The 24,596-nt window shown below is 32.6% G+C and overlaps 3 protein-coding genes and 2 long non-coding RNA genes across 7 annotated transcripts; 3 read left to right on the top strand and 2 right to left on the bottom strand.

Moving 5' to 3' along the window:
• Positions 1-230: 230 nt before the first annotated feature.
• LOC104710485 (secoisolariciresinol dehydrogenase-like) lies at positions 231-1,915 on the bottom strand. The gene is made up of 4 exons (XM_010427097.3): positions 1,680-1,915; positions 1,503-1,580; positions 1,127-1,395; positions 231-903 (listed from the first exon to the last, which is right to left on the bottom strand). The coding sequence occupies exons 1-4, from the start codon at positions 1,697-1,699 to the stop codon at positions 365-367; spliced, it is 906 nt and encodes a 301-aa protein (XP_010425399.1). The 5' UTR covers positions 1,700-1,915; the 3' UTR covers positions 231-364.
• A 6,022-nt stretch (positions 1,916-7,937) lies between these two features.
• Positions 7,938-9,787, top strand: LOC104710484 (uncharacterized). The gene has a single exon (XM_010427096.3). It carries the CDS (start codon positions 7,968-7,970, stop codon positions 9,630-9,632), a length of 1,665 nt encoding a protein of 554 aa, XP_010425398.1. The 5' UTR covers positions 7,938-7,967; the 3' UTR covers positions 9,633-9,787.
• Positions 9,788-11,717: 1,930 nt separating this feature from the next.
• Positions 11,718-14,401, top strand: LOC104715011 (transcription factor ICE1). Of its 2 annotated transcripts, XM_087466007.1 has the most exons (5): positions 11,718-11,931; positions 12,188-13,274; positions 13,487-13,711; positions 13,816-13,986; positions 14,066-14,401. In XM_087466007.1, exons 2-5 carry the CDS (start codon positions 12,255-12,257, stop codon positions 14,147-14,149), a joined length of 1,500 nt encoding a protein of 499 aa, XP_087322133.1. In that variant the 5' UTR covers positions 11,718-11,931; positions 12,188-12,254; the 3' UTR covers positions 14,150-14,401. The 2 variants fall into 2 exon arrangements, with proteins under 2 accessions (XP_087322133.1, XP_019085966.2); XM_019230421.2 differs by lacking the exon at positions 11,718-11,931 and having other exon boundaries at positions 11,941-13,274.
• A 3,788-nt stretch (positions 14,402-18,189) lies between these two features.
• On the top strand, positions 18,190-19,591 carry LOC104710483 (uncharacterized). 2 transcript variants are annotated; one of them, XR_755014.3, is made up of 5 exons: positions 18,190-18,302; positions 18,815-18,845; positions 18,933-18,979; positions 19,079-19,178; positions 19,264-19,591. It is a non-coding gene; the product is annotated as an uncharacterized LOC104710483 (long non-coding RNA). The 2 variants fall into 2 exon arrangements; XR_015567428.1 differs by having other exon boundaries at positions 18,244-18,845.
• An 825-nt stretch (positions 19,592-20,416) lies between these two features.
• On the bottom strand, positions 20,417-21,898 carry LOC104710482 (uncharacterized). Its single transcript, XR_755013.3, has 3 exons — positions 21,624-21,898; positions 21,188-21,240; positions 20,417-20,886 (listed from the first exon to the last, which is right to left on the bottom strand). It is a non-coding gene; the product is annotated as an uncharacterized LOC104710482 (long non-coding RNA).
• Between the last annotated feature and the right edge of the window lie 2,698 nt (positions 21,899-24,596).

Raw genomic sequence — 24,596 nt, 5'->3', positions numbered from 1 at the left:
CATTTATTGTAAAGAGGACTTTTTTTTTTGTTTGAATATATTTTCACATTCATTCAAAAAAAAAAAAGATGTGTTACACAATCATTTTAGACTAACACATCTTATTGTGTAATTATCATTTTAAAAGAAAAGAAAATGCGTAATTATCATTTTAAAAGAAAAGAAAATGCATCACTTTCACAATTACACAAACATTATCTCTATACTAGTGAAATGTCAAAACTCCAGAGTGAGGCTAAATCTATAATTCCAACCAAATCATATCCCATAGATTACAAAAGATCAATGATAACCCAAAACACTCATAATAACAACCATATTGAAAAACTAATAAAGAAAAACATTAATCAGATTGAGTAATTAACTAAGCAGAAGGGAGATTAAGAGACTTGAAACAAGTAAATCCACCATCAACAACGAGGTTATGCCCCGTTACAAACTTAGCATCATCCGATGCCAAATACAAAGCCGCTTTGGCCACATCTATCTCCTCACATTTCTCTCCCTTTAGCTCTCCCGTCGCGTTCACAATCGCCAAAAGCTGTTCCTCCGGAATGCTGTGACCCGCACCCGCAAACGCCTCACGAAACATCCTCAGCGTTAGAGGTGTGGGGATGCCTGCGGGAGATATACAATTGATTCTCAATCCATGCTTACACAACTCACTAGCAACCGTCTTGACCACACCCGGGATTGTGAATTTAGAGATTGAGTATGCGTGTGGGCCTAGACCCCCCATCAAGCCGCTGATGCTAGAGAGGCAAAGGATGGAGCCCGAGCCAGCAGGGATCATGGCTCGAGCCGCGTGCTTTATCCCTAAGACAGTACCTCGGACGTTGAGACGCATCACTTTATCGTAAGTATCCATGTCTATGTCCGCTATGCTTGGTGGTGATATGGAGCCTGCATTGAATATATGAGCCTGTATTATTTTAAAGTGATATTTGATTGGCAACTATTTTTAACTAATCTTAAAGAAAAAACAAAAACAAAATTTGCCGCCTAAAAATTCATCACAAAGAAAAAAAAAATTATTGCATATATACCATATATATGTATGATGTATTAGTACTAAATAAATTTTTTCAAAATAAATTCAATTGTAATTCTTTTATATTTTTCTTACAAGATATTCCAGCACTATTGAGCATTACATCGAGCTTCCCATGACGAGACACGGCGGTTTCCACGGCCTTAGCGACTTGTTCCTCCTCAGTGACATCACATCTAACGAAATGTGCAGCTGAGCCAAGTTCGGCCGCGACCGTATGACCAGCCTCTTCATCTATATCTACGATAATCACTTGCGCACCTTGGCTCACAAATTCTTCTGCCGTGGCCTTCCCTAGGCCGCTTGCACCACCGGTTATGACCGCTACTTTTCCTTCTAACTTTCTATATATAGATATATTCGAAGCAAACAAAAGTTAAGAGGGGGTTTGTGTGTTTTAACTAAAATTTCAAGATAGAATCTCATTAGTACATATATAAAGAGGATCGACCTTGAAGAAGTTGAATAGAGGAGAGTAGAACCAACTGGCTTGGAGATCAAACCATTTGGTACAAAGAGTTTGAAGTTTCTGCAAAGAGAAGTTACGGAGAATAAAATTGAAATGAATACTAACTGTTTAATTAGGTAATTGATAAGATATTAGAGGCATGTATTGAGAGTGTTTTACCTTGTGAATGACCTCAACATTTTGATTCTTCTGCCTCTTCTTAATTAGTATGTGAACGTTAGGTGGAGATCTTTTTGGAGCAAGAGTCTCAAAGCTTTTTATATCATAGGAAACAACGACAGAAAAGGTGGGAGTGAAGAAGATTTAGATTATATCTATCAAGATCCCCATTTTACTAATAAAAAAAAAGTAATTTTCTTTTTCTCATTCTTTTACATTCTTTAATATTTAAAAGTATCATTCCACTTTTCACATAGCGAACTATATATACGCATGTTTTTTAATATGATTTGAAAGGAAAAAGTAAATTTTAATTTGTAAAGTTTCATTAAACTTTGTAATGTCATATACTTGATCATATATATTATATGTCTTTCTCAATGTAACTATGTAAGGCTTAGAAAATTGTAACTCGGTTTTAATATTACTTAACAGAAAATTATGTTATTACTCATAATTTGTCTAGTGAAAGTATCTAAGATATAAGATATATTATTGGTTAATTACTTTCTTACATACCAATGTAATACGAAAATTGAGCTCAAAATGAAAGCTTATTGCAAAGGTTCGATTACATATGTGTTAATTTTTCAGTTCACACATTCTTCTCTAAACAAATTAAATTCTGTTTTAGTACAAAGTATAGTCTACTTTAAACTAAAATAATGATACTAACTCCATCAATTCATCCAACCAATGTACTCTCAACAAAAACCCCATCTAATGGATAAGAATTGAAAAACCAAAAAAAAAGATAGAGAAGGGAAGAATCTTGGATAAGACAGAGATTCTCAGAAAAGCAAAATCCACTGAAGAGTGGTTGACCAAAAAAACCGAAAGATGAAAAAAAAAGAATTAAAAATAATTCATGTTAGTGGCCACTAACTTGGGTTGGGTAGGTTTGTGTAATCATGTAATAAAATTATAGAGTTTTGTCTATAGTTCTAGCGACAATAAAGGCAATCACAACACAGTTTTACAGGCTTTACTACTTCTCCACCTTTTAACAAAAAATAACACACAACTCACAAAACCCCTCTTTCTCGATGAGTTTAATTTACGAGTAAGATAACTAATCAGTGTGAAATTATTAGGTAACTAAACTATGATTAAAAATCCTAGAAAAAAAAATCAAAACCTCTTTTGGTTTTGTCATATTGCGTATGGAAGGAGACAGACTTTAGACAAAGCAAGCTCTATAACTCTGTCTCTCTATAGGCTTTTTGTCTCGTTTTACTAGAGCAACAGTATCTCTAACTTTTTGTTTGTCACGTGGTTGCACGTGTTTTTGATTCCATCACGGGCCTTTGACGTATTAGGCTTTTGCATGCCCAAATATATATTCTACTTGGGCTAATCTTATTATTCTTTTCAGTAGAGGTGTCAGTATAAGAAAAAAAAAATCAATGGTAGGATGTGTATTTCTTCAGTGTTGACATCTCAGCTTTTTAGTTGAAGGAGGAGCTGACACATCAATTAAAATATGTAACCAATCAGATTATAACAATTAATACAGATCAGCACTAATCTTGCTTACATGTCATCATCATTCCATTGATCTCACCTTTTCCTACCGCATCACTAAAACGGATTCGTTTTAGGTTCTTCTCCTAATCCTAACTCTAGCCGCTGTGAGGATCAAACTCGCCTGTCCCGTCGAAGAAAATTTATCTGTTCACCTTCGGTCGTACGGTGCTGATGAAAACCTCTTCCTAGACAAAAAGGTGCCACACTGTGACCGATTGATAAAGCTCTTTGAAGCATCTTCGGAAACTTTGTGGACTTGTTGCTGCTGTTGGAACCTTTTTCCATTTGTTTGTAAAATTGCTAAACAGAGAATAGAACATAGCATAATGGGAGGAGAGAAGGAAAAAAAAAGGAATAAGGAAGAGAAATAGGCCAAAGGAGACAGATCAAAAGAAACATAGCACAAACGGTTCTTGTTTCACCATAAAAAGGACACAAAACTCCACCTTGGTTTGAACGTACAAACCAAACTTGATTTCCTTTTTGAGAATCTGAATAAGAGAAGCACTTAAGAACCTTTTAACACCTGCTCAAAAACCTGCAACTTCAATGTCTCTGCATAAATTACAAAATGCAGACCAAATACTCAGAAAACTGATCCATACACAAGAAAATAATCACCAACACGTGATATTTGTGTATCTTATGCAAATGCAAAGAGAGATTGTATAAATCCAAAGTCTCACTAACACATATTGTACCTGTATTTTTTTTGATACTTTGATTTTTGGGCACAGGATGGCGAAGAACACTGCAAATATCACACACAAACATATTCTCATCATTGTCATATGTAGAGATTGTACCTCAACAAAAAAAACCAACATGACTCTCGCACATTTCAAACAAACCAGCCTAAGACTGTGCCTCTGTTCAATCACAACCTAGCTACTTTCTTCCAAGAACTACATTACATTTGGTTACCTTATCTACATCTTGTAGAACAGGCGTAATCAAGTCGCCATTAACAGCAACAAACACAGCAATGTTAATGTTACTATTGTAACTAAAACTCTTACCATCTTTGCAGCTTGCATTCACCACAAGATGTTGAGCCAGAGCCACCCCTGTAAACAAAAGCAATGATTTAAGCATTCGCTTCATACAATACAACATATAGAAAAATGTGCGTCTATGATTCATTCAATTCAATCCCACCTTCTCGTATAGTGCATCAAGAGCATCAATGTTCAAAGGGTAACCAACACGGAAGGTATGAACAAAGACTTTCAATCATATTCTTCAATATTACAGATTGAATCAGGCAATAGAGAAGGCAAATTGGTGGTCGTGGTAGCTTTTCCCTCCGCCGTCGCAGTAGGAGGAGGAGGTGGTGGTGCCACGGAGGATTTGTTTGGACAGAGCAATTCCAGCCACCGCAGCATAAGGCGTCGCTATGGTCTTCCTCGGAAAATCTACGAAAACCGTCACCGGAGTTGTTTGAGCGATCATCGGAGCAGGAGTTGGTGATGATGACGGACAAAGATTGATCGGCTTGGAGAAGTGGGGAGAGAGAGAACAAAAGGAAGCAAAGAAGGAAGGAAAAAAGCCAATCACAGCTTGACAGACACTCGATCCTTAGATTGATCGTTAGCTAAATTAAGCTACGATCACAACAAAACTTTAGCTGATTTAATCAAAATTAATGTGTTTTAATCAATACAATCCTTAACACCTTTTTTTAGCACCACCGTTGGACATGACCTATTGGCCCTGTGTATGCTTAAGTCTTATTGTTGCAGGTTTGTAAGTGGTACAAGATTGGTCTTTGTAATGGCTGTGTTTCATTTTCAATATTCTTAAATTGGGCTCTCTTATACTTTGGTCCATTAATGGTTTTGATTGACATCAAAACCTCTGTTTCGATTAGAGTATTCTTAATCTCAAAAATATACATAGAAAACAAAGAAATTTTTTCTTAATCACAATTATGTTTGTTTTACATTATTACATTACATACACAATTTGTTTTAGCTCATCTACCCAATAGTATATAGCACAATCACTAGAATGCATCGAAGTTGCTAAAATAGGGTTTAAAAAAACATATAACTCACAAGAAGTCACTTATTCAATAAAAAATGCAAACAAAGTCAATGTTATCAAAATCTGCATGCTAATAATTCATTTACCAGATAACATTTATCATTTCATTTATAACTTATAAAATCTTAATATAGATAGCCAATTAAATTTAAATAATACAGTTAAACATTTCATGTCCAGTAAAAAAAATCTTCTATGTTCCACATCACATTTATCATTAGTCAATAGTATTGATTTGTGATATTAACAAGTTATGATTAGTTAAGTTATTCATTTATTTTGTTTATTTTTGTCAACGTTTTGGTATTCTAAATTTGAGAACAAACCATACAATTGCTTTTCGACCAAAAAGAAAAAAAAAAAGCATACAATTGCTTAATTTACACTTCATTCTAAGAATGAGCTATGTTAATCTCTCAAGCTTGTGTAGAGGATAAACATCAGTTATTGGATTCTTGGAGCAGCATACAGAAACTTTACGTATTATCAAACAAAAATGATCATATGTCTATCTTATTGCATGCATTTACTACGAATATAGATGTGATTTCTTCTATGGTGACGCCAATTATAAAATTAAATTTATCCGACTTAAAATGTAAACACATAACAAATACTACGAAGTTACAAACCATTGCAATTTTTTCGGTACATTTCTATATTTTATCATTGTGTAAATCATAATTTTTATGATTAATATAATTTCAAAAAATTAAATATATTTAACATCAAATATATTAAAAATGTATTAAAAACATCTCGTGGCATCGCGCGGGTCTAACCTAGTTATTAACTAACGTTTTATATGAGATGTTGTCCTATTAACTAACTTTATATAATAAGATGTTGCCCTATTGTTTTTAGCCTTTGTTTCCTTTTTTTTTTTCATTCATAGGCTTTTTAATCACTATCGTATTTTTGAGAAAAAATTGTCTTTTCAGGGCCTGAGATAGGCTTGGTGCAAAAAAATTTATAGCCCATTAGAATGGTAGGCCCTTATCGAACCCCTATGGTTTATAGCCCATTATTTTATAGCCCATTATTTTATATTACTTTGGATACCATAATTTTTATACTAAAAATACGACAATTTCTTTTTAAACTGAACTGGAATTGAACAGAAATTAGATTAAATATTCATGATCAAAATAGATGAAAAAATTGGAAAATGAGTCAATTTAAAGAAATTATGATGCCTAAAACCACTATCAAAATGTAAAATAGTTTGGTTAGGGTGAATTTTAAGAAAATTATAGTGGATAATTTGTAGAATTTGAAAAATTTCTTGTGAGATTTTGGATAATTTCTTAACAACAATGCATAAAATAATAATAAGTATTCATTATGATTTTTTAACAGTGCAAATTATGATAAAATCATAACTAAACCCTAATGAATTCAATATATCTTCAATATTACATGGTTAATCCGTAGACAAAGCCTTATGAATTATAAAGAACTAAAAAATTAATATTATAAAAATCATTACAAAATTGCCACACACCTTACATAACAACCTTACATGTTTTTTTTTTCCTTTTTTGGTCAAACACTTACATGGTTTATAGGAAAATAATATAGCAAGGTTTAGATTCAAAAGGGGTTCTGTAAACATTGAAGACAAGGGTACAAAGTTCATAAATATATAGTTAGTTTTTTGTTTTTGAAAACTTGAAAACCCCATCTAATTATGACTAATTATGATTCATTAATAACTATGATTTGTGTTAAGCACTCAAAATACAAGAAGTTATAATAATGTACAATGGTGGAAAATTGGATAGCAAAACAGATTTATGAAATTCAGATAACTAAAATCAATCCAAACTCTTAGTGATTTGGTAAGAGTTAATTTCAAGATAAATATTTGGGATAATAGGGAAATTTCATAAAATTCTTAACTTTTCGTAACTTCCAAGAGCAGTTTTAAAAGTCTAAATTTAAATATTCAAACATGCAATTCTTATAACATGTTTTATGCTATTGACAGAATAATTAGAATTATGTTAAAACATTTATATATTTAACTAAATCTTTAGTGTTAAATGAATATTATTAAAAGACCAATATATATATTTGTGAGGAATTCCTCAAAATGTCACTAAATTTTTTTTTCTAAAAATACCAACGCTTTAGTTTTTTTTTCCAAATATACCATAAAAGATTTTTTTCAAAAATACCACAAACACAAAAAATTGATTTTTAAGGGTGTAAAATTTTTTTTTTTTTTTAGGTTTGTGTTGACAAAATTTTTTAGGTTAGATTTAGGGTATAGTTTTTAGGAGGTAGACTTTAGTATTTAGGATTTAGGAATTAATTTTTAGTATTAAAACTTTAAATCAGTTTGTGGTAATTTTGGAAAAAATGTATTTTAGTGATATTTTGGAAATATATTTTAGTGATATTTTTAGAAAAAAAGTGTGGTTTTTCTGAAAAGAAAACCTATTTTAGTGGTATTTATGAGAATTGCCTTTTTTGTTTTTTACTGTGAATAAGATTATGTTAAAAATGATTATAAACATTAAAAAATGCTTAAAAATGATTTAAACGAAAACATGTACATGTACATGTACAGAAGTTTGTTCAAAAAAAAAAAAATACATGTACAGATGAATACCGAATACGCATCGAATCTGATCGGATCGGGTCGGGTCGTGTTTGAAATCCGGTCAAATCATAATCGAAAAAAAAAATCGAAAACATAACAATTTTTCAATGGAGCAAAACCCTAAAACCCAGAAGAAGTCATGGCGATACACATGGGAAGCTCAATCTCATTCTCCGAATCTTCGTCTCTTTCTTTTCGATTCCACAACCAACCCTAAGACCCACTGCAAAAACCTCAATGTTTCAACCATCCTCGGAAAATCTCAACTTCTCGTCACATGGACCAATGACGACGAAGACGAAGAAGAAGCCACAAGCAAAGAAGAGATTGTTTCTCTTCGTGTTCCTATCCCTAGGGTTTTGCTCGATGCTGAATCCCCTGTAAATTTCAAAGCTTTAGAGGATCACATCGAGGTTAGACTTGTTCTGTTACTTCCTGTTGATCATCCTCTAGTCTCAGACTTGAATTTGGTGATTGATTCTAGAGAAAAGTCGAAGCCTTTAGCGATGGGTTATGATCTCAAGACTCTATCTTTAATGGGAGGAGTTCATATTTACTGTAGAAACTGCTCAAATAGGTTAACAAAGAAGGAACTTTCCGATTTCTCTGAAATGCCGTCTATTAATTGGCGTGAATCTGCTGATAACTGGTTTGGTACTTGTTGTTGTTCGTTTGGTGGGATTAGTGAGAAGATGGTAGTTAAGTACACGAACTCGTATACTTGCTCTAGCGGGTTGTGTTTGCTTAGTGCTACTACTGTTTTGCTTAGTAAAGATGATCTTGTAGCGTGTAGTATCTTGTCTAATGGAATTGAAAACCAAACTGAATCGAGTTTAGCTCTGAGTTTTGATGTTGGTGGAGGTGAACCGGGTTCTAGAAGTAGTCAAGATGATCTTGTAGAGTGTATCTTGTCTGATGGAATTGAAAACCAAATTGAATCCAGTTTAGCTCTGAGTTTTGATGTTGGTGGAGGTGAACCGGGTTCTAGAATTAGTGAAGACATTTCTGATGAGAGCCATGAGAATGGAGGTGAGAGTGTTTGTGGTAAAGTTGATGACTTGATGCTGGGTTGTAAAGATAAGGCATCAATAGCTGGGTGCTGTGTACATGACACACATGATTCTAATGAGAGTTTTCAGTTGGAGCAGCAGCTTACACTTGATAAGAAGTTGCTTCTTGATGGGTTTCTTGAGGATGTTTTTATGGCGAAAGCATCGAATGTGTCGAAGAATGTTGACTGGATTGAATTCGCTTGCCCTGAGTGTTCATCTCCTCTTGGAGCCTATCCTTCTGGTGTTGGGAGCAACGGTAAACCCATAGATGGTGGAGTTAGACTCTTCAAATGCTATATTTCTACATCATCCGCCGCCGGTGAATCCTCTGATGTTTTCAGCAAATACACTTTGGAAAGAATGTTTACCAATCAGCTAGTGGAATGTGCCAAAGAAGAGTTGTCATTTCATGTTTTGGTCAAAGATCTGACAACTAAATCGCCTCTGTTCAACATCGTTATCCTGAACCCAAACTCTTGGTCCTCCACTGGTCTTTGCTCGAACCGAGACGAACCCGTTTCTACATTAGAGTTAAGCCCTGTTGTGAAGGTTCTGTTTTCGGATTGCAAGAGCTCGGTAGTGAAGAAGATTGATGAAGAAGTCTACATTTTGAAGGGACAAGGAGAGGAGTTGATAGAGTTGATAACAAATGCGAGCAAATGTCTTCCATCTTCATGTTCATATCTTCAAGGCTCACACGTCTCATCGATGCATCTATGATGATAATGAGAATTTGTTTTTCACTTTTTTCAGAGTTTTGCTTTTGGTTTTCCTCCAACTTGATACGGCCACGCTTGTTTGTTTGATACCATATAAATTGTTTTATCCCGCTTAAACGCTTGAAATCGTTCTAATTCAAAGTTTGATTCTCTCGAGCCTCGAGTGTTTGCTGTGGGGAAATTGGCATATTCCACTATTTTTTTTTGGTGAACGACCAGGGGAAAGCCCCCAGATTTTATTATGAAAACTCATACAAAATTACATGCGGACTTGCCTATGGCTACAAACACAAGACGCATCATCACGCAACAAAGGTTCAACTAAGACAGGAACTGTATCAAAAACATGAAAGCCAAGCGATAAAGAAACATGAAAGCCAAGCGATAAAGAAAAAGCATAGTTGGCTAATGCATCCGCTAGCCGATTAGGTTCCCTATACACCAGATTAGGTTCGCTAATGCATCCGTACAAAGGCCATAGTACACACCCCAAAGCTCCGCAAGCTGTGCTGAACACCTACCGATAGTTACCGCAAACCCCACACACCAGTTCCCGACTGCATCACGCAACACCCCTCCTGCTGTGTGGCTAACCCCGGATTGCCCCAAATATGTCTATCATGACCACGGAGGTATTATTGTAAACAATTTTTTTATAATAAAAACTAGTGAAAAAGTACTTAAATGAATAAACAGACCAAAATTATGTATATTGTTGTTAACCCTTTTTATTTTCTTACCAAATATCTTTCAAAAAACATGATTCAAAATTGAAAATTTATTTGAATAAATGTAGGCTTTTTTCTTTCTGCATCCTACATAGTAAATTTTAAAATCAGATACAGATTTTTAAAATAGTGAATAATGTTTGACACAACACATAAATGAAATAATGCAGAATTAAATACAGTAACACACATTTCGAAGGTAGATATACAAACACCCATCAACAAAATTATACTGTAATAAATATATGTTGACATTGGTGAAATTAATTCTTCACCCATATCATGATGATCAATTTTCCAAATTTTTAAAATATTATCTTTCGTATGTACATATATTTTCTCTAGTATTGATTAAAGTTAATATATGTATAAAACTGAAAATATTCATGAAAGGTATTTAAATAGAAGAAATTAGTTGATCTATAATAATTGTGAAGTGTTTATCAGTATCGAAAATTAAGCATCTGTTATTATGAAAAAAAAAATAGTGTGCAAAACTTACAAAACCAAATTCACAAAACGGGTAAAATGCATGTTTCATGCGTTAGATCAATCATTACATTATTTTTAAATTCAAAAAAATTCTTAAGAAACAAGAAAATAAACTATTTTAATAATACTAAATACTACACTAATACTTATTACTTCCTCCGTTTCAAAATATAAAATGTTTTAAAGAAGTTTTTTGTTTCATAATATAAGATGTTTTCAACTTTTTATGCAACTTTTAGATTAGTTTAATATTTTATATTATGCAGTATTGTTTCTGATTGGTTGAACTTTTTAAAAGTAAAAGATTTCTTAATCTGCGTGCTTTACTTAAAACATCCTATAATTTGAAACAGAGGGAGTATTATTATTAAGAATAAAAGTGTGTAAAACCAAATTCATAAAAACGAGTAAAATGCATGTTCTTAAACTGATGCGTTAGGGCATCTCCACTGGGGAGTGCTCATAAAAAAACTCTCAAAAACTTATCAATAAAAAATTAATATAGAGAAGAGAGAGAAGAAGAATAGAAGAGAAGCCATACTCAAATTGCTTGAGGAAAACCGATACTCAGCAAGAATTGACAAGTGTCATTCAATTAATGGTTACTTATAATAAATATATAAATGCAATTAAAATATATATATATATATTTTTTTTAAAGTAACCCTCTAACGTCACTGCCGCTGGCGATGGTCTTAGAAACTAATTTAAAAATTATTCTTCTTGCAAAAAAAACAAGAAAAGGAAAGATTTTAATAATATTAAATGAACTTTAATTATTGCCTTAAAAACTTTGATTGAATCATAATTAGGTAATACTCTAATAGTATCAGTTAAAGAAAGTGCATGGAAGACACGCGTTGCATGAATAATCCCTAGTTAGACCCTCACTAATCATCATCATTAGCTTTTTTTTTTGTTTCTTTTTAACTCTCTCCACATAAAGACAGAGACAGTGACAGAGAGAGAGAGAAGAGAGATAAGCTTAAGCTAAAAAAATCAGCAAAGATGAAAGAGAGTAGTAGTGACGGTGAGATACGGTAAACGAAGCAAAGCAAAGAGAGTCACGAGAAATCTCGGGTATGTGTTGAATGATAAAGCAATTTCATGGTGGGCGTTTCCACAAAATTGAATCCCCAAAACAAACAATTTTTTTTGTTTTTTGAAGTCTATAAGAAATGAATCTATCATTCTCTCTCTCTATCTCTATCTTCCTTTTCAGATTTCGCTTCTTCAATTCATGAAATACTCGTGATTCTACTTTAATGCTTCTCTTTATACTTTTTTAAGTCTCTGAAAATTCAAAGTTACTATCTTTTGTTTCAAACTTTTGCAGAATTTGTTAAAACAAGGTCTCAGCTTTGTAGAATCGTCTTTTGGGGGTAAAGCTCTCAGCTTTGGAGATGGTTCTTGACGGAAACAACAACGGTGGTACGGTTTGGTTAGGTGGTGGTGGAGAAAGGGAAGAGAACGAGGAAGGTGGTTCGTGGGGAAGGAATCAAGAAGATGGTTCTCAGTTTAAACCTATGCTTGAAGGTGACTGGTTTAGTAACCCACCACATCCACAAGATCTTCAGATGTTACAGAGTCAGCAAGATTTCAGATTTCTCGGTGGCTTCCCTTTTAATCCTAGTGACAATCTCCTTCTTCAGCACTCGATTGATTCGTCTTCTTCTTGTTCTCCTTCTCAAGCTTTTAGCCTTGACCCATCTCAGCAAAACCAGTTCTTGTCGTCCACTAACAACAAGTCTTGTCTCATCAATGTTCCTTCTTCTGCAAACCCTTTTGACAATGCTTTTGAATTCGGCTCTGAATCTGGTTTCCTTGGCCAAATCCATGCTCCCATGTCCATGGGTTTTGGTTCTTTGACACAATTGGGGAACCGTGATTTGAGTTCTGTTCCTGATTTCTTGTCTGCAAGGTCGCTTCTTGGACAGGATCACAACAACAACAGTGCAATGTTATGTGGCGGTGGTGGAGGAGGAGGTGGTGGGTTCACAGCTCCATTGGAGTTGGAAGGTTTTGGGAGTCCTGCCAATGGTGGTTTTGTCGGGAACAGAGCTAAAGTTCTGAAGCCTTTAGAGGTGTTAGCATCGTCTGGTGCACAGCCTACTCTGTTCCAGAAACGTGCAGCTATGCGTCAGAGCTCTGGAAGCAAAATGGGAAACTCGGAGAGCTCGGGGATGAGGAGGTTGAGTGATGATGGGGATATGGATGAGACTGGGATTGAGGTTTCAGGGTTGAATTATGAGTCTGATGAGCTAAACGAGAGCGGGAAAGCTGCTGAGAGTGTTCAGATTGGAGGAGGAAAGGGTAAGAAGAAAGGCATGCCTGCTAAGAATCTGATGGCTGAGAGGAGAAGGAGGAAGAAGCTTAATGATAGGCTTTATATGCTTAGATCAGTTGTCCCCAAGATCAGCAAAGTAAACAACTACTTTCTCTTTTATCTCCTTTTTTAAGGTCTTTGTCTTCATCATTTACTTATTGCTCTCAGTTAAGAGAGTATTGTTGTCCTGTAGCTTTTGTAGGGTTTGAAGTAAGAATTCTAGCATGGCCTTTGTTGTTGCTTTACTCGTTTGAGGAAGAAGCTTGTGATTAAGTTTTGTGTGTTTTATGGATTCTTGATGAATTGCAGATGGATAGAGCATCAATACTTGGAGATGCAATTGATTATCTGAAGGAACTTTTACAAAGGATCAATGATCTTCACAACGAACTTGAATCAACTCCTCCTGGAACTTTGCCTCCAACTTCATCAAGCTTCCATCCATTAACGCCTACACCGCAGACTCTTTCTTGTCGTGTCAAGGAAGAGTTATGTCCCTCTTCTTTGCCAAGTCCTAAAGGCCAGCAAGCAAGAGTAAGGACTATATATATATATTTCCATATAAGTTTTGCTTAGACTGGAAAGGAGAAAACAAGGATTCATGTTTGATACATCATTACTCTGCTTCTTTTTCGCAGGTTGAGGTTAGATTAAGGGAAGGAAGAGCAGTGAACATTCATATGTTCTGTGGTCGTAGACCAGGTCTTTTACTTGCTACCATGAAAGCTTTGGATAATCTTGGATTAGATGTTCAGCAAGCCGTGATTAGCTGTTTCAACGGGTTTGCTTTGGATGTTTTCCGCGCTGAGGTAAGGATCTTCAACTTTTTAGATAAACAGTTGAGGATTGATTGGTAGTAACATGTTCTTTTATCTCTTTATCTATCAGCAATGCCAAGAAGGACAGGAGATATTACCTGATCAAATCAAAGCAGTGCTTTTCGATACAGCAGGCTATGCTGGTATGATCTGATCGAGTCCATTGAGCATCTGTTGAACCGAAGCTAGAAGAACTAAAAGTCCCTTTTAAATCTGCAATTTTCATCTCAGTATTTTTTTTCTTTTTCTTTTTCTTCTTAACTTCAGTTTAAGCATGTAATGCAATTGCAAATGAGAGTTGTTTTAATTTAAGCTTTTGAGAACTCAACTTCTTTTTAGCAATGTTAACTTACAATTATGTTTCTTCTAGATTTGATCAATAATTTATTTTTAAAGTTCTATTAAACTGTGTTCATGAGTGTGACCTTCTCAAAGAAGACAGACAAAACAGTTAGGTGAGAGCCTTTTGCACATATGCGGTTTCAGAAAAAAGTATTAGGCTGATGAAATTTTTTGGAGCTTTTTTAAATGATGTGAGAATGAAGAACACACTTAGACAAGAATAGTAAAAGGAAGAGGCAGAGCAAGAGAATAGTCCCTACCATTTTTTTGTTTTGTTTATTTCTGCTTTATAATTAATGTTTTAAAGAACTTTTATATCCGTTGTATTGTATGCATCCGTACAAAATTAAGATTTTGAGACACAGAAAGAGAGAGAGAGAGGAGACAGAGTTAATGGCGGTTAGAGACAGAAGAGAGAAGAGAGTCACGAGAACGTAGAGGATGTGATGAAGAGAAAAGTTAAAGTAGTAGGGCCTTTCAAGAACCTAACATGTTAATAATTTTTCCAATAGGCCTTTTTTTAGCTTCTATGATTATCTCTTGTAGTAGTAGTAGTAATGAAGTCCAAGCCGTTTCGTACTCTACTACTCTCTTTTGTTTTTCAAAATGTTTTCTCTGTGAATCTCTCTCTCTCTCTCTTTAGAAGGATTCAAACTTTACAATCTTGTCTAGTAAAAAAAAAACTCTTTACTATTTTACCTAGAATCTTCTGTCTTTTACTATCAAGACTTACGAATCCATGAGCTAATGCTAATGTATAGGCTTTCATATCAGTTTTAAGAGAGGAAGAAGATGACGAATACATGTTTTAAGATAGTATTAAATATTTGTTCAAAGAAAAAAGATAGTACTATATACTTCTAGAGTTTATAATCCAAAAGTTTAGGTGGAACTATAATTAAGCTCTTAATCATAGTTTCACCTGAAATTTTGATAAACACGAGAAGTATATATATATATCAAATATGTTTATCAGCTTTTTCCTCTTTTAGATTAATAAAACTAGCCAATTCGGAAATTAAAGTATCCGCTATAATTGGTCCCCAAGAGAGTAAGTAACCTCAACTTAAGCAATTCTACACAGAATTTTAAAATAAGAACCACTTTATTTTGCAATCAAGAACTGCCATATATTCATAAACACTTTAAACTTCAAAACATCGAAAACTATTTTTTTCTTCTACTTTCCAATAATCATAAAGAGTGTAAAGCCAATCGAAGATATAAAATCTTATTGTCATTTGGATTTTCCTTTGATAAATTTCACTTCACTCCATGTCTTATACTTGGCCTAAGTGAAAGGGGAATGAGAGAAAGGCTTGAACTTTCTTATTTACGCTTTCGCCATGTCTGTATAGAAAGTCTGAAAGAATCTTGAGAATTGGGCTTATACGAGACACAGGGGAAGAACATAATACACGAATGGCAAGGCATCTAAAAAAAAACTTAACTAAAGAAATCTTGCATTAGCATCAATTATAAGACATCAAAATGATAAAATGAGTATGATCAGAGGCATAGAAGATCTAAATGATAAAAAGGAGAAGATTTCTATATGTTCCTAGGGGAACCTTATAGACGAATTTACACAAACTTCAAAGACTTAGGGGGTGGTATTGGTTTGAGATTTATGAAGATTTTTGAAGAGTTCAACAAAATCATTAAAAATGAATAAGTGAAAGATTGTTAAAGATTGCTAAAAAGTTTTGTTGATTAGTTTTCTAAAATCTTGTAAAGTCCTCCAAACAATCCCTATATTTTTATGATACTTTCCATGACTTTATTTTGTAAAGAAAGTGTCTAAAATCATGAACCAATAACATAATAATTGAACTCATTAACAATCCTAGACTCTTTTGTTTTAATTGAATAACACAAAAATTTTAATGATTTTATAAAAGTCTGAATCCAATAACTCAGATTTGTTAAGATTTTAAATGACTTTTTACAAATCACAAACTAATAACACTAAATTTTAACAGAGTTTAACAAAATCTTGATCTAATAACAACAGATTCTACATAACATTTAAAGTCTTTAAAACTCTTTTCAAATCTTAAACTAATAACCCCCACTTAAAAACTACTGTAAGTAGGGAAATCGGTAGGCATAACCACGGTTACGATTATTACTGTTATGGTTAATTAACCACCGGTTACGGTTAGAAATTTTGTTTAACCTTAACCATAACCGTTTTAACATTCGAAAGTATGTCTGGTAGTGCAGTGAACTGGTTTTAAGTTGGAAGATGAGGTAATTTTGAATCAATTTTAGGGTATTCAAAATTTAGGTAATTTTGAAATTTAGAGGTTTTCTTAATTAAGATAATTAGGAGTGTTTATTTATAAAATGTGATGGATTTTGTGTGTATTTGTTTAGTTTGGATGAGATTGATGTGTGTTCTTAAGTTTAGAGTTAAAAAGAGGGAAGTTTTTTTTTATGAACACTAAGTGTTCGATAAAATGTTTAAACGAAAATGAAGAACTGTCTAATTCATTATTTTTCTCTTTTTCAGCTCTGATGAGGATGTAATATATCAATGCTACAATGGTGGAGAATTTGGAGTTGTTGATGGGAATAAAACAACATACAATGGAGGATTGGTTTTAACTAGCTAAGAGATTACCTCGTCGGATCCAATAGGACAACAATGAAAGAGTCTTCCAGGATTTTTCATTGTGTTTGAAGTCTTCATTACAGAGAATCGACTACATCTACATTTTCGTGGGATTTCTCTTCCAATCACAGTGAATTTGTCACTCACTCCTTCTCCGATTAAAGGATTCCCCAATTTATAAATAAATAATGTTCCTATCAAAACACACAAAGAAAAGAAAAATAAACATATTATGTTCTCAATTACTCATCTGAAGAAGCTGATGATGTAGACATCTTTATCGATTGAACCCTAATTCTTAAAAAAAAAAACCCAAATCGAGAACTGATCAAACACGAGTCGGGGAAGAAGGACTCGGGAAAGAAAAGAGAAGGAAAAGGAAGAAACGACGTCGTTTTAACCAAAAGAAGCTCTTTTTTTGTTTCACAAAATGACGTCATTTCTTATGTGGCGTCCACGTTATAAGCTGTTAACGGTTTCTTAACACGTTACGGCTTATGTATCTATAAATACAGAATTACAATTTGGTGCTGTGAATTTGAATTTTAATTAACATAATGTATGCATTCACACATTGTTACACATGGTATATGAATCGAACATACCCCTTTAGCTGGGGTATGAAATTACCGATTTCTCTATAAATACGTACCTTGGACAACTCAAGTCGCAAGAGATCTTCCTCCAAATGAGCCACACCACCTTCACAAGAAAGTACCTAATCAACATTTACTCTATCAATAGAGTAGTAACGTTTCAGCAAATAAGTTTAAACAAAAACAAGATTCACCTTTGTGTTCACACATCACACTCAATAAGTCAGCCAGATACAAGAACTCATTCCCATAAGGTCACACTCAACAAATAAAATCAAAGATCCAATATACGATTCCAATCGATACATGAATAATAAAAGGGAATCTATATATGTTGATTTGGATATATATATATATATATATATATATATTATCACACAATGAAGATGAAAAATAAATATTTGGATTTATAAAAGATAAAAAAATTGTTGACAAAAGAGTCAGGGTTCTGAAAAAAATGGTAACACAATTGAAAAGAGAATGAGAGAAAGGGATTTTTATATATATAACAAAAAATTAAAGAGAAATACCCTAGAATGGCACACATTTGGGTTTTTGTTCCAAAACTAGCACACACGCTGAAATGTTCCAAAACTAGCATTTCTTAAAGAAATTGAATAATTAATAGAGAGAAATATTATTATTTAAAAAAACTCAAAAAAATCAAAATCCGATCTCTCTTCATTTCTCTCTGGCCAAGCTTGATGAATTTTTCGATCTGATCTCAGATTTTCCCGTGAAGCTTCAATCATGTACTAAATCGATGGCTATCATCAATTTCTCTTTTTTCTTCTTCGATTTTAGAGTTTGAAATTGTTGGCTTCTCTTTCTAGGGATTGAATTTGTTCTATGACTTATAGAATCTAGCCATTACTCAGATTCTGAATCAATCTGATCTATGAATCCTCCGTTTCGTTTCCTTTGTTTAGCTATCACCCAGAAAGAATCTGATTTTGAGAAAATCTACGAGATCCTCTAGCTCTAGGTTCTAAGTTTTAGTCTGTTGGGTTGGTTCATCTGTTTCCTCTGAAACATAAGCTTCGATCGAACTTGTTGTTTATTACTTACACAGACTCTAGCTATTACTCTGATGCTCTTTTAGTTTCCTGGCTTTTGCTATTAACCATAGAATCTGATTTTGAGAAAATCTACTAAATCCTCTAGCTCTAGGGTTTAAGTTTTAGTCTGTTGGTTGCTTCATGGAACATAAGCTTCGATCGATCATCTAACCAACTTCTTCTGGGTTTGCAAAATTGCCTTTCAGATTCGAACTAAGGCCACACGGACAAGCATTGGTATGTACACATACACACCTGTCATGGAGTTTTTGTCTCTCTGTTTTCTGTTTTTTCTCACATATAGTTTTCACCCTTCTTCTCCAGTCTTCTTCTATGGGGAGGGAACTTAGAAGACTACGCTTTTTGACCAGGTTTAACTCACATCTCCCCTTACCCATTTCTTCTTCTTTGATTCTTTCTTTCCATTTCCTTTTCCCTTTCCATTGTGGTTCAGATTTGTTTTTCTACAGGAGAATGACCGGTAAGGATCTTGATGGTCTGAATTATGCCAAGCTTCTCGTAGTTGAAAGCCAGTTAAGGGATGCACTTCTCATTGTGAAGAACCAAAAGGTGATAAATGAGAAATTACTTACTTCTTTGCACTCCTCACCTGGAAAATCTTGCAATTCTCAAACTGCTTGTTTTGCCATTTCAGAAGAGAGTAAAGCTGCTAAAAGATGAAAGGCTGTGCAAACAAGAGGTTAAGATTTTATATCATAGACAGTACTATCAATCTGAGAAGTCTCACAAGGACATGAGCGGAAAATGTAAATGAGCTAAGATGTGCGTTTTTGAGCCTTGGGTTTTGGTTTCTCATGTGATTTTGGATCTGCTTGTTTCCAAGTTTGACAAAAGTGTAGGAAAGAACAATTTTTTTGGGATTTTTATATATTTAGGAATACCTTCCTAAATATTCAGTATGTCTTCCTAAACATTATGAAACACTTCCTAAATTTTTTTAAATTGAGTTTTTGAATCTTTTATATATGTTTTGTCTTAATATATCACAAATTACTCCATTAAGTGAGAGATAATGATTTTATTTTGTGCACATTCTGATATTTTATCTACATATACAATAGGTGTAATGATTTGATTTTGTGTCTTCTTAATTATTTATGAAGGATATCATGAATTTTACGATGTCATTCCTAAATATTATTGAATCCTTCCTAAATTTAAATAAAGGTGTTTCTTTATTTTTATTTTTAATGCTTTGCCTCAATACATCAAAGATTACTCCATCAATGAATGATAAAGATTTCATTTTTATGATTTTGATATTTTACAGTGGTGAACCCACACCTGAAGAAAACATGTAAATAGATGTTGGTTTCAGACAATTAGGAAGACCTTCACAAAAGTCAAGGTCATTATGGAATGCCATCCTAAAATTCAAGAATGTCTTCCTAAAAGCTATTGAATCTTTCCTAAATTTTTTTAAAATGTGTTTTTAAATTTTTTTTATATGTGTTTTGTGCCTTATTGTATCACATTCACATATTACTCCATTAATGATGTATAATAATTTGATTTGGTGCACATATTGGTGTTTTACAACAAATGTAGAAAATAGGAATATCTAGCATGATGTTTTATTTTATTTTTATGAAGGTCTTACTAAAATGCGAGATAACCTTCCTAAATATTTTATTGTGCATAAAAATAGGTTCTGTAGTGTAATATAACTGGGTTATCAACAAAAGTTTAAACGTTATGTAGTAATGATAGATGTTGTTGGTTTTCCAAGTTACAAGAACAGGAGAAGGTAATCTACAAGCTATCAAGGAACCATCTATAAATAATGATTTTATGAAAATATATTTGAATTCATAAAACGAAGAAAAGTTCAACATAAAAACTCAGCATTACTAAAAAAAAATGTAAAACATAGAAAGAAAACTCCATTAGTAAAGGGTAATGGTATCATTTTTGTGTTACCCTAGTATTTACCAATATCCAGAATTTTTATGAAAGTCATCCTGAAATCTAAACTTGTTATGAAGGTCATCATGAAGTTCTAAGAATCCTTCCTGAATTTCGTGTAATCCTTCCTGAATTTCACTAGTATCACGACCAAGTCACATCATACATTTTTTTGCTGCAACAGTTGTTGATCCTCCTAATGAACCTCCCTGTAAGAGTTAATCTCTTAATGAAAATAGCATTCCATATCGGCAATAACGACAACAGTGAGCACATCTCCAACCCTCTTCAATATGTGCACTCCTTTCTTATGCGACTTGAATCTCCTCAAAGAGGCATCCACAGCGAAGAGCTGCAACAAATACAACCATGAAACAGAAAAAACAAAAAAACAGGAATCTCACTGAAACAATCAAGAAAACAAATGTTACAGGAGACCTATCCCTCTTTGCCTCACTAATTTAGGTTTCAGGCTTGGCACACCGAGACTTACAGAAAAATTACACTACCTTCTTCAATTACCAATTTGACATACGAAGATCCTTCCAAAACCAAACTTCAAAATGAATCACTTCCCAATTCTTAACAATCTGAGTAGAATTGATTTCATGATCTCTACCTTAGAACAGAGACAAATGAAAAAAGATACTTACAGCTTTCTCGCGAGGAACCCACGACGAGATTGAGCCAAAGCACCATCCGTCTTCTGCAAAAAAAGATCAAAGAGTAGTATTTTTACTTTCATACAGTCCTCAACACTAACAAACCAACAAAGAATTTAATACCAAATGAATTAAGCAAAATTCAAAATCGACATAGCTAGATTACAAAACCTTTTAAGCCAAAACTTCAAAAAAAATAAAAATACAGAGATCTTACTCAGCAGTAAACACGAGAACACAATCCTCACAATCACAATGATCATATGACCTAACAATACTGCCTCATAATCACAATGATCATATGACTAAACCCTCAAAAATCACAACGCCTAATACAATCCAGGAAGATGAATCAATAAGACTTCTATAGCTAGTGTTAGTGAATCAAAAAAAAATAAAAAACGAAAGAGAGAGAGAAAGCAAAAACCTTGCAGGGACGTCCCTTGATGACGATGTAACCACCTTTATGGATGTTACCGGCTTGTTGAGGATAAGTCTTGGAAGCTCCGGCGTTGCTGGATTCGAAGTGGTGCTCGTCGTCCGACATGGTTCAATTCGAAGACGAGAGAGAGAGAGGGAGAGAGAGAGAGATACAAATTTTGATTTTAAAGACGAGCAAGTAAAGTGTGTGGCAAAGTTAAGCGACTGGAGAGTTTAATTTTTTATAAATCTGGGTATGAGATGAATGATGTCGGTGGAGATAGAAAAGAAAGGATATAAACTTTAATTTTATTGATAATTAATTTTTTTCCAAAATTAATGATATAAATGTGTGCTAGTTTTGGAACATTTAAAAACATGTGCTAATTATGGAAAAAAACTTAAAATAGTGTTATTTTTGTCAATTGCCCAAAATTAAAATTGAATGAAATTATGAGTAAAATAAATTTGATGTAGCAGACGATAAACTTTTGATTTATTAGTGTGAAGAAAAGAAGAAAAAAAGAAAAAAAGAAAAAAACCTCAATTTATAGCATTTTGGAATCAATTTAACGTTATTTTCAAGGCAAAGTTTTTCTAATATATGTTATTCACAATTTTTATAGGGTCAATGTTTCCCATTGTATTTTATACTATATATTAGCTTTTTTACCAATTTTATGAACATTATTACTAATTTATAGCATTTTAATTTTCAAGGCAAAGTTTTCATAAATGTTGTTGACATTTTTTGTTTATTTTTTTAATCGGGTCAACGTTACCTATTGGCTATTGTATTTTATACTATATATTAGCTTTTTACCAATGTTATTAACCTTATTACTAATTTATACTCCCTCTGTTTCACAAAGAGTGTTATTTTGGGAGTTTTTCTTTGTTTCACAAAGACTGTCATTTTGTATTTCCAATGTGATTTTTAACATCAAATTTTCTAATTTACCCTTAACCCAAATCTTTTCTTTTTGAATTTCAATTATAAACTACTCATTAAATAGGGGCATATATATATAATTCAATTTTTTCTTAATTTGTGTGTAGTTGGTCAAATTGACACTCTTTGTGAAACAGAGGGAGTAGCATTTTGGAAACAAATTGACGTTATTTTCAAGGCAAAGTTTTCATATACAGTAGAACCTTTATAAATTAATAAGGTCGGGACCATGAAATTTTATTAATTTAAAGAGGTTTTAATTTATCGATAAATTAATAATTATTAATTTATCGATAAATTAATAAAATATTAATTTATGAAGAGATTTTTAATTTTCATAATTTTGAAAATTATGTATTACAAAATAAGATACTTTTGTTATCATTCATATTTTTAAAAAAATTTCTTAATTTATTATCTTGTCTATTGTAATTGCTAAGTTTAGACTTTAGGTAAAAATGATAGATGTTAGAAGTTTAGAGTTTAGAAGAAATTTCTACTAGTATCATTCATGGTAATGATGAAGTTGAATAAGATATTGCGGTAATTTTAAAACCAGTTACATATAAAGAAGCAATTATCTCATTTAGAACTCTTCGTAATTTTTGGATGTGATTTGAGAATACGACAATGAAAGATATTAGAGATGAGCTCAAATAAGAATGCAAATTCAAGAATATGCAAACAACAATAGAGTCATATTTCAGTATTCAGATATATATATATATATTAATATTATTTGATTATTAATTTATGATATTGATGGGACTATATTTTTACATAGGATTTCCAAAAAAAAAATATTATCTTATTAATTTATCGAAATGTGTCATTTTTTACATCGGTCCAGCTCGGGACCGGAAGAATTTATTAATTTATAGCGAGTATTAATTTAAAGAGTATTAATTTATAGAGGTTCTATTGTATGTTGTTCACATCTTCATTTTTTATCGGGTCAACGTTTGACGTTTCCCATTGTATTTTATACTATATATTAGCTTTAAACCAATGTTATTAACATTATTACTAATTTATAGCATTTTGGAAACAAATTGACGTTATTTTCAATGCAAATTTTTTCATATATGTTGTTCACATCTTTTGGCATTTTTTATCGGGTCAACGTTTGACGTTTCCCATTGTATTTTATACTGTCTATTAACTTTTTACCAATTTTATTAATATTATTAATACTCCAATTTATAACATTTTGGAATCAAGTTGACGTTATTTTCAAGGCAAGATTTTTCTAATATATGTTGTTCACATTTTTTGTTTTTTAATTAAGTTAACGTTTCCCACTGTATTTTATTCTATCTATTAGCTTTTTACCAATTTTATTAACATTATTACTAATTTATAGCATTTTAGAATAAATTTGACGTTATTTTCTAGACAAAGTTTTTCTAATATATGTTGTTCACTTTTTTTTTTGTTTTTTCATCGGGTAAACGTTTCCCATTGTATTTTATACTATCTATTAGCTTTTTACCAATTTTATCAACATTATTACTAATTTATAGCATTTTAGAATAAATTTGACGTTACTTTCAAGGCAAAATTTTTTTAACATATGTTGTTCACATTTTTTTGTTTTTTCTAACAGGTCAACGATTCCCATTGTATTTTATACTATCTATTAGCTTTCGCTTTCTACCAATTTTATTAACATTATTAATAATTTATAGCATTTTAGAATCAATTTGACGATATTTTTAAGGCAAAGGTTTTTTTTAATAGATGTTGTTCACATTTTTTTTTTATCGGGTAAGTCCTCTAAACATGTAAAAGTGTAAATTAGTAATAATGTTAACAAAATTGGTAAAAGCTAATAGAAATAAGGTTAAATTGGTAATAATGTTAACATGTTCAGAGGAGATTTTTTTTACATGTTTACAGGTTATTATTATGTAGCAATTTTCACTAAAATTATTATCAATTTGCCACTATTTTCAAAGTGAATCTCTACTATTAGAAAAGTTTTCTAATATGCCGTTCACGTTTCAAGTTTTTTTAAAACACATGTAA

This window comes from Camelina sativa, chromosome 9 (assembly GCF_030686135.1).
Source record: "Camelina sativa cultivar CO46 ecotype springtype chromosome 9, ASM3068613v1".
Lineage (NCBI taxonomy): Eukaryota > Viridiplantae > Streptophyta > Magnoliopsida > Brassicales > Brassicaceae > Camelina > Camelina sativa.
The sequence above is the reverse complement of the archived record's forward strand: the minus strand, read 5'-3'. Positions and strand labels throughout refer to the sequence as shown.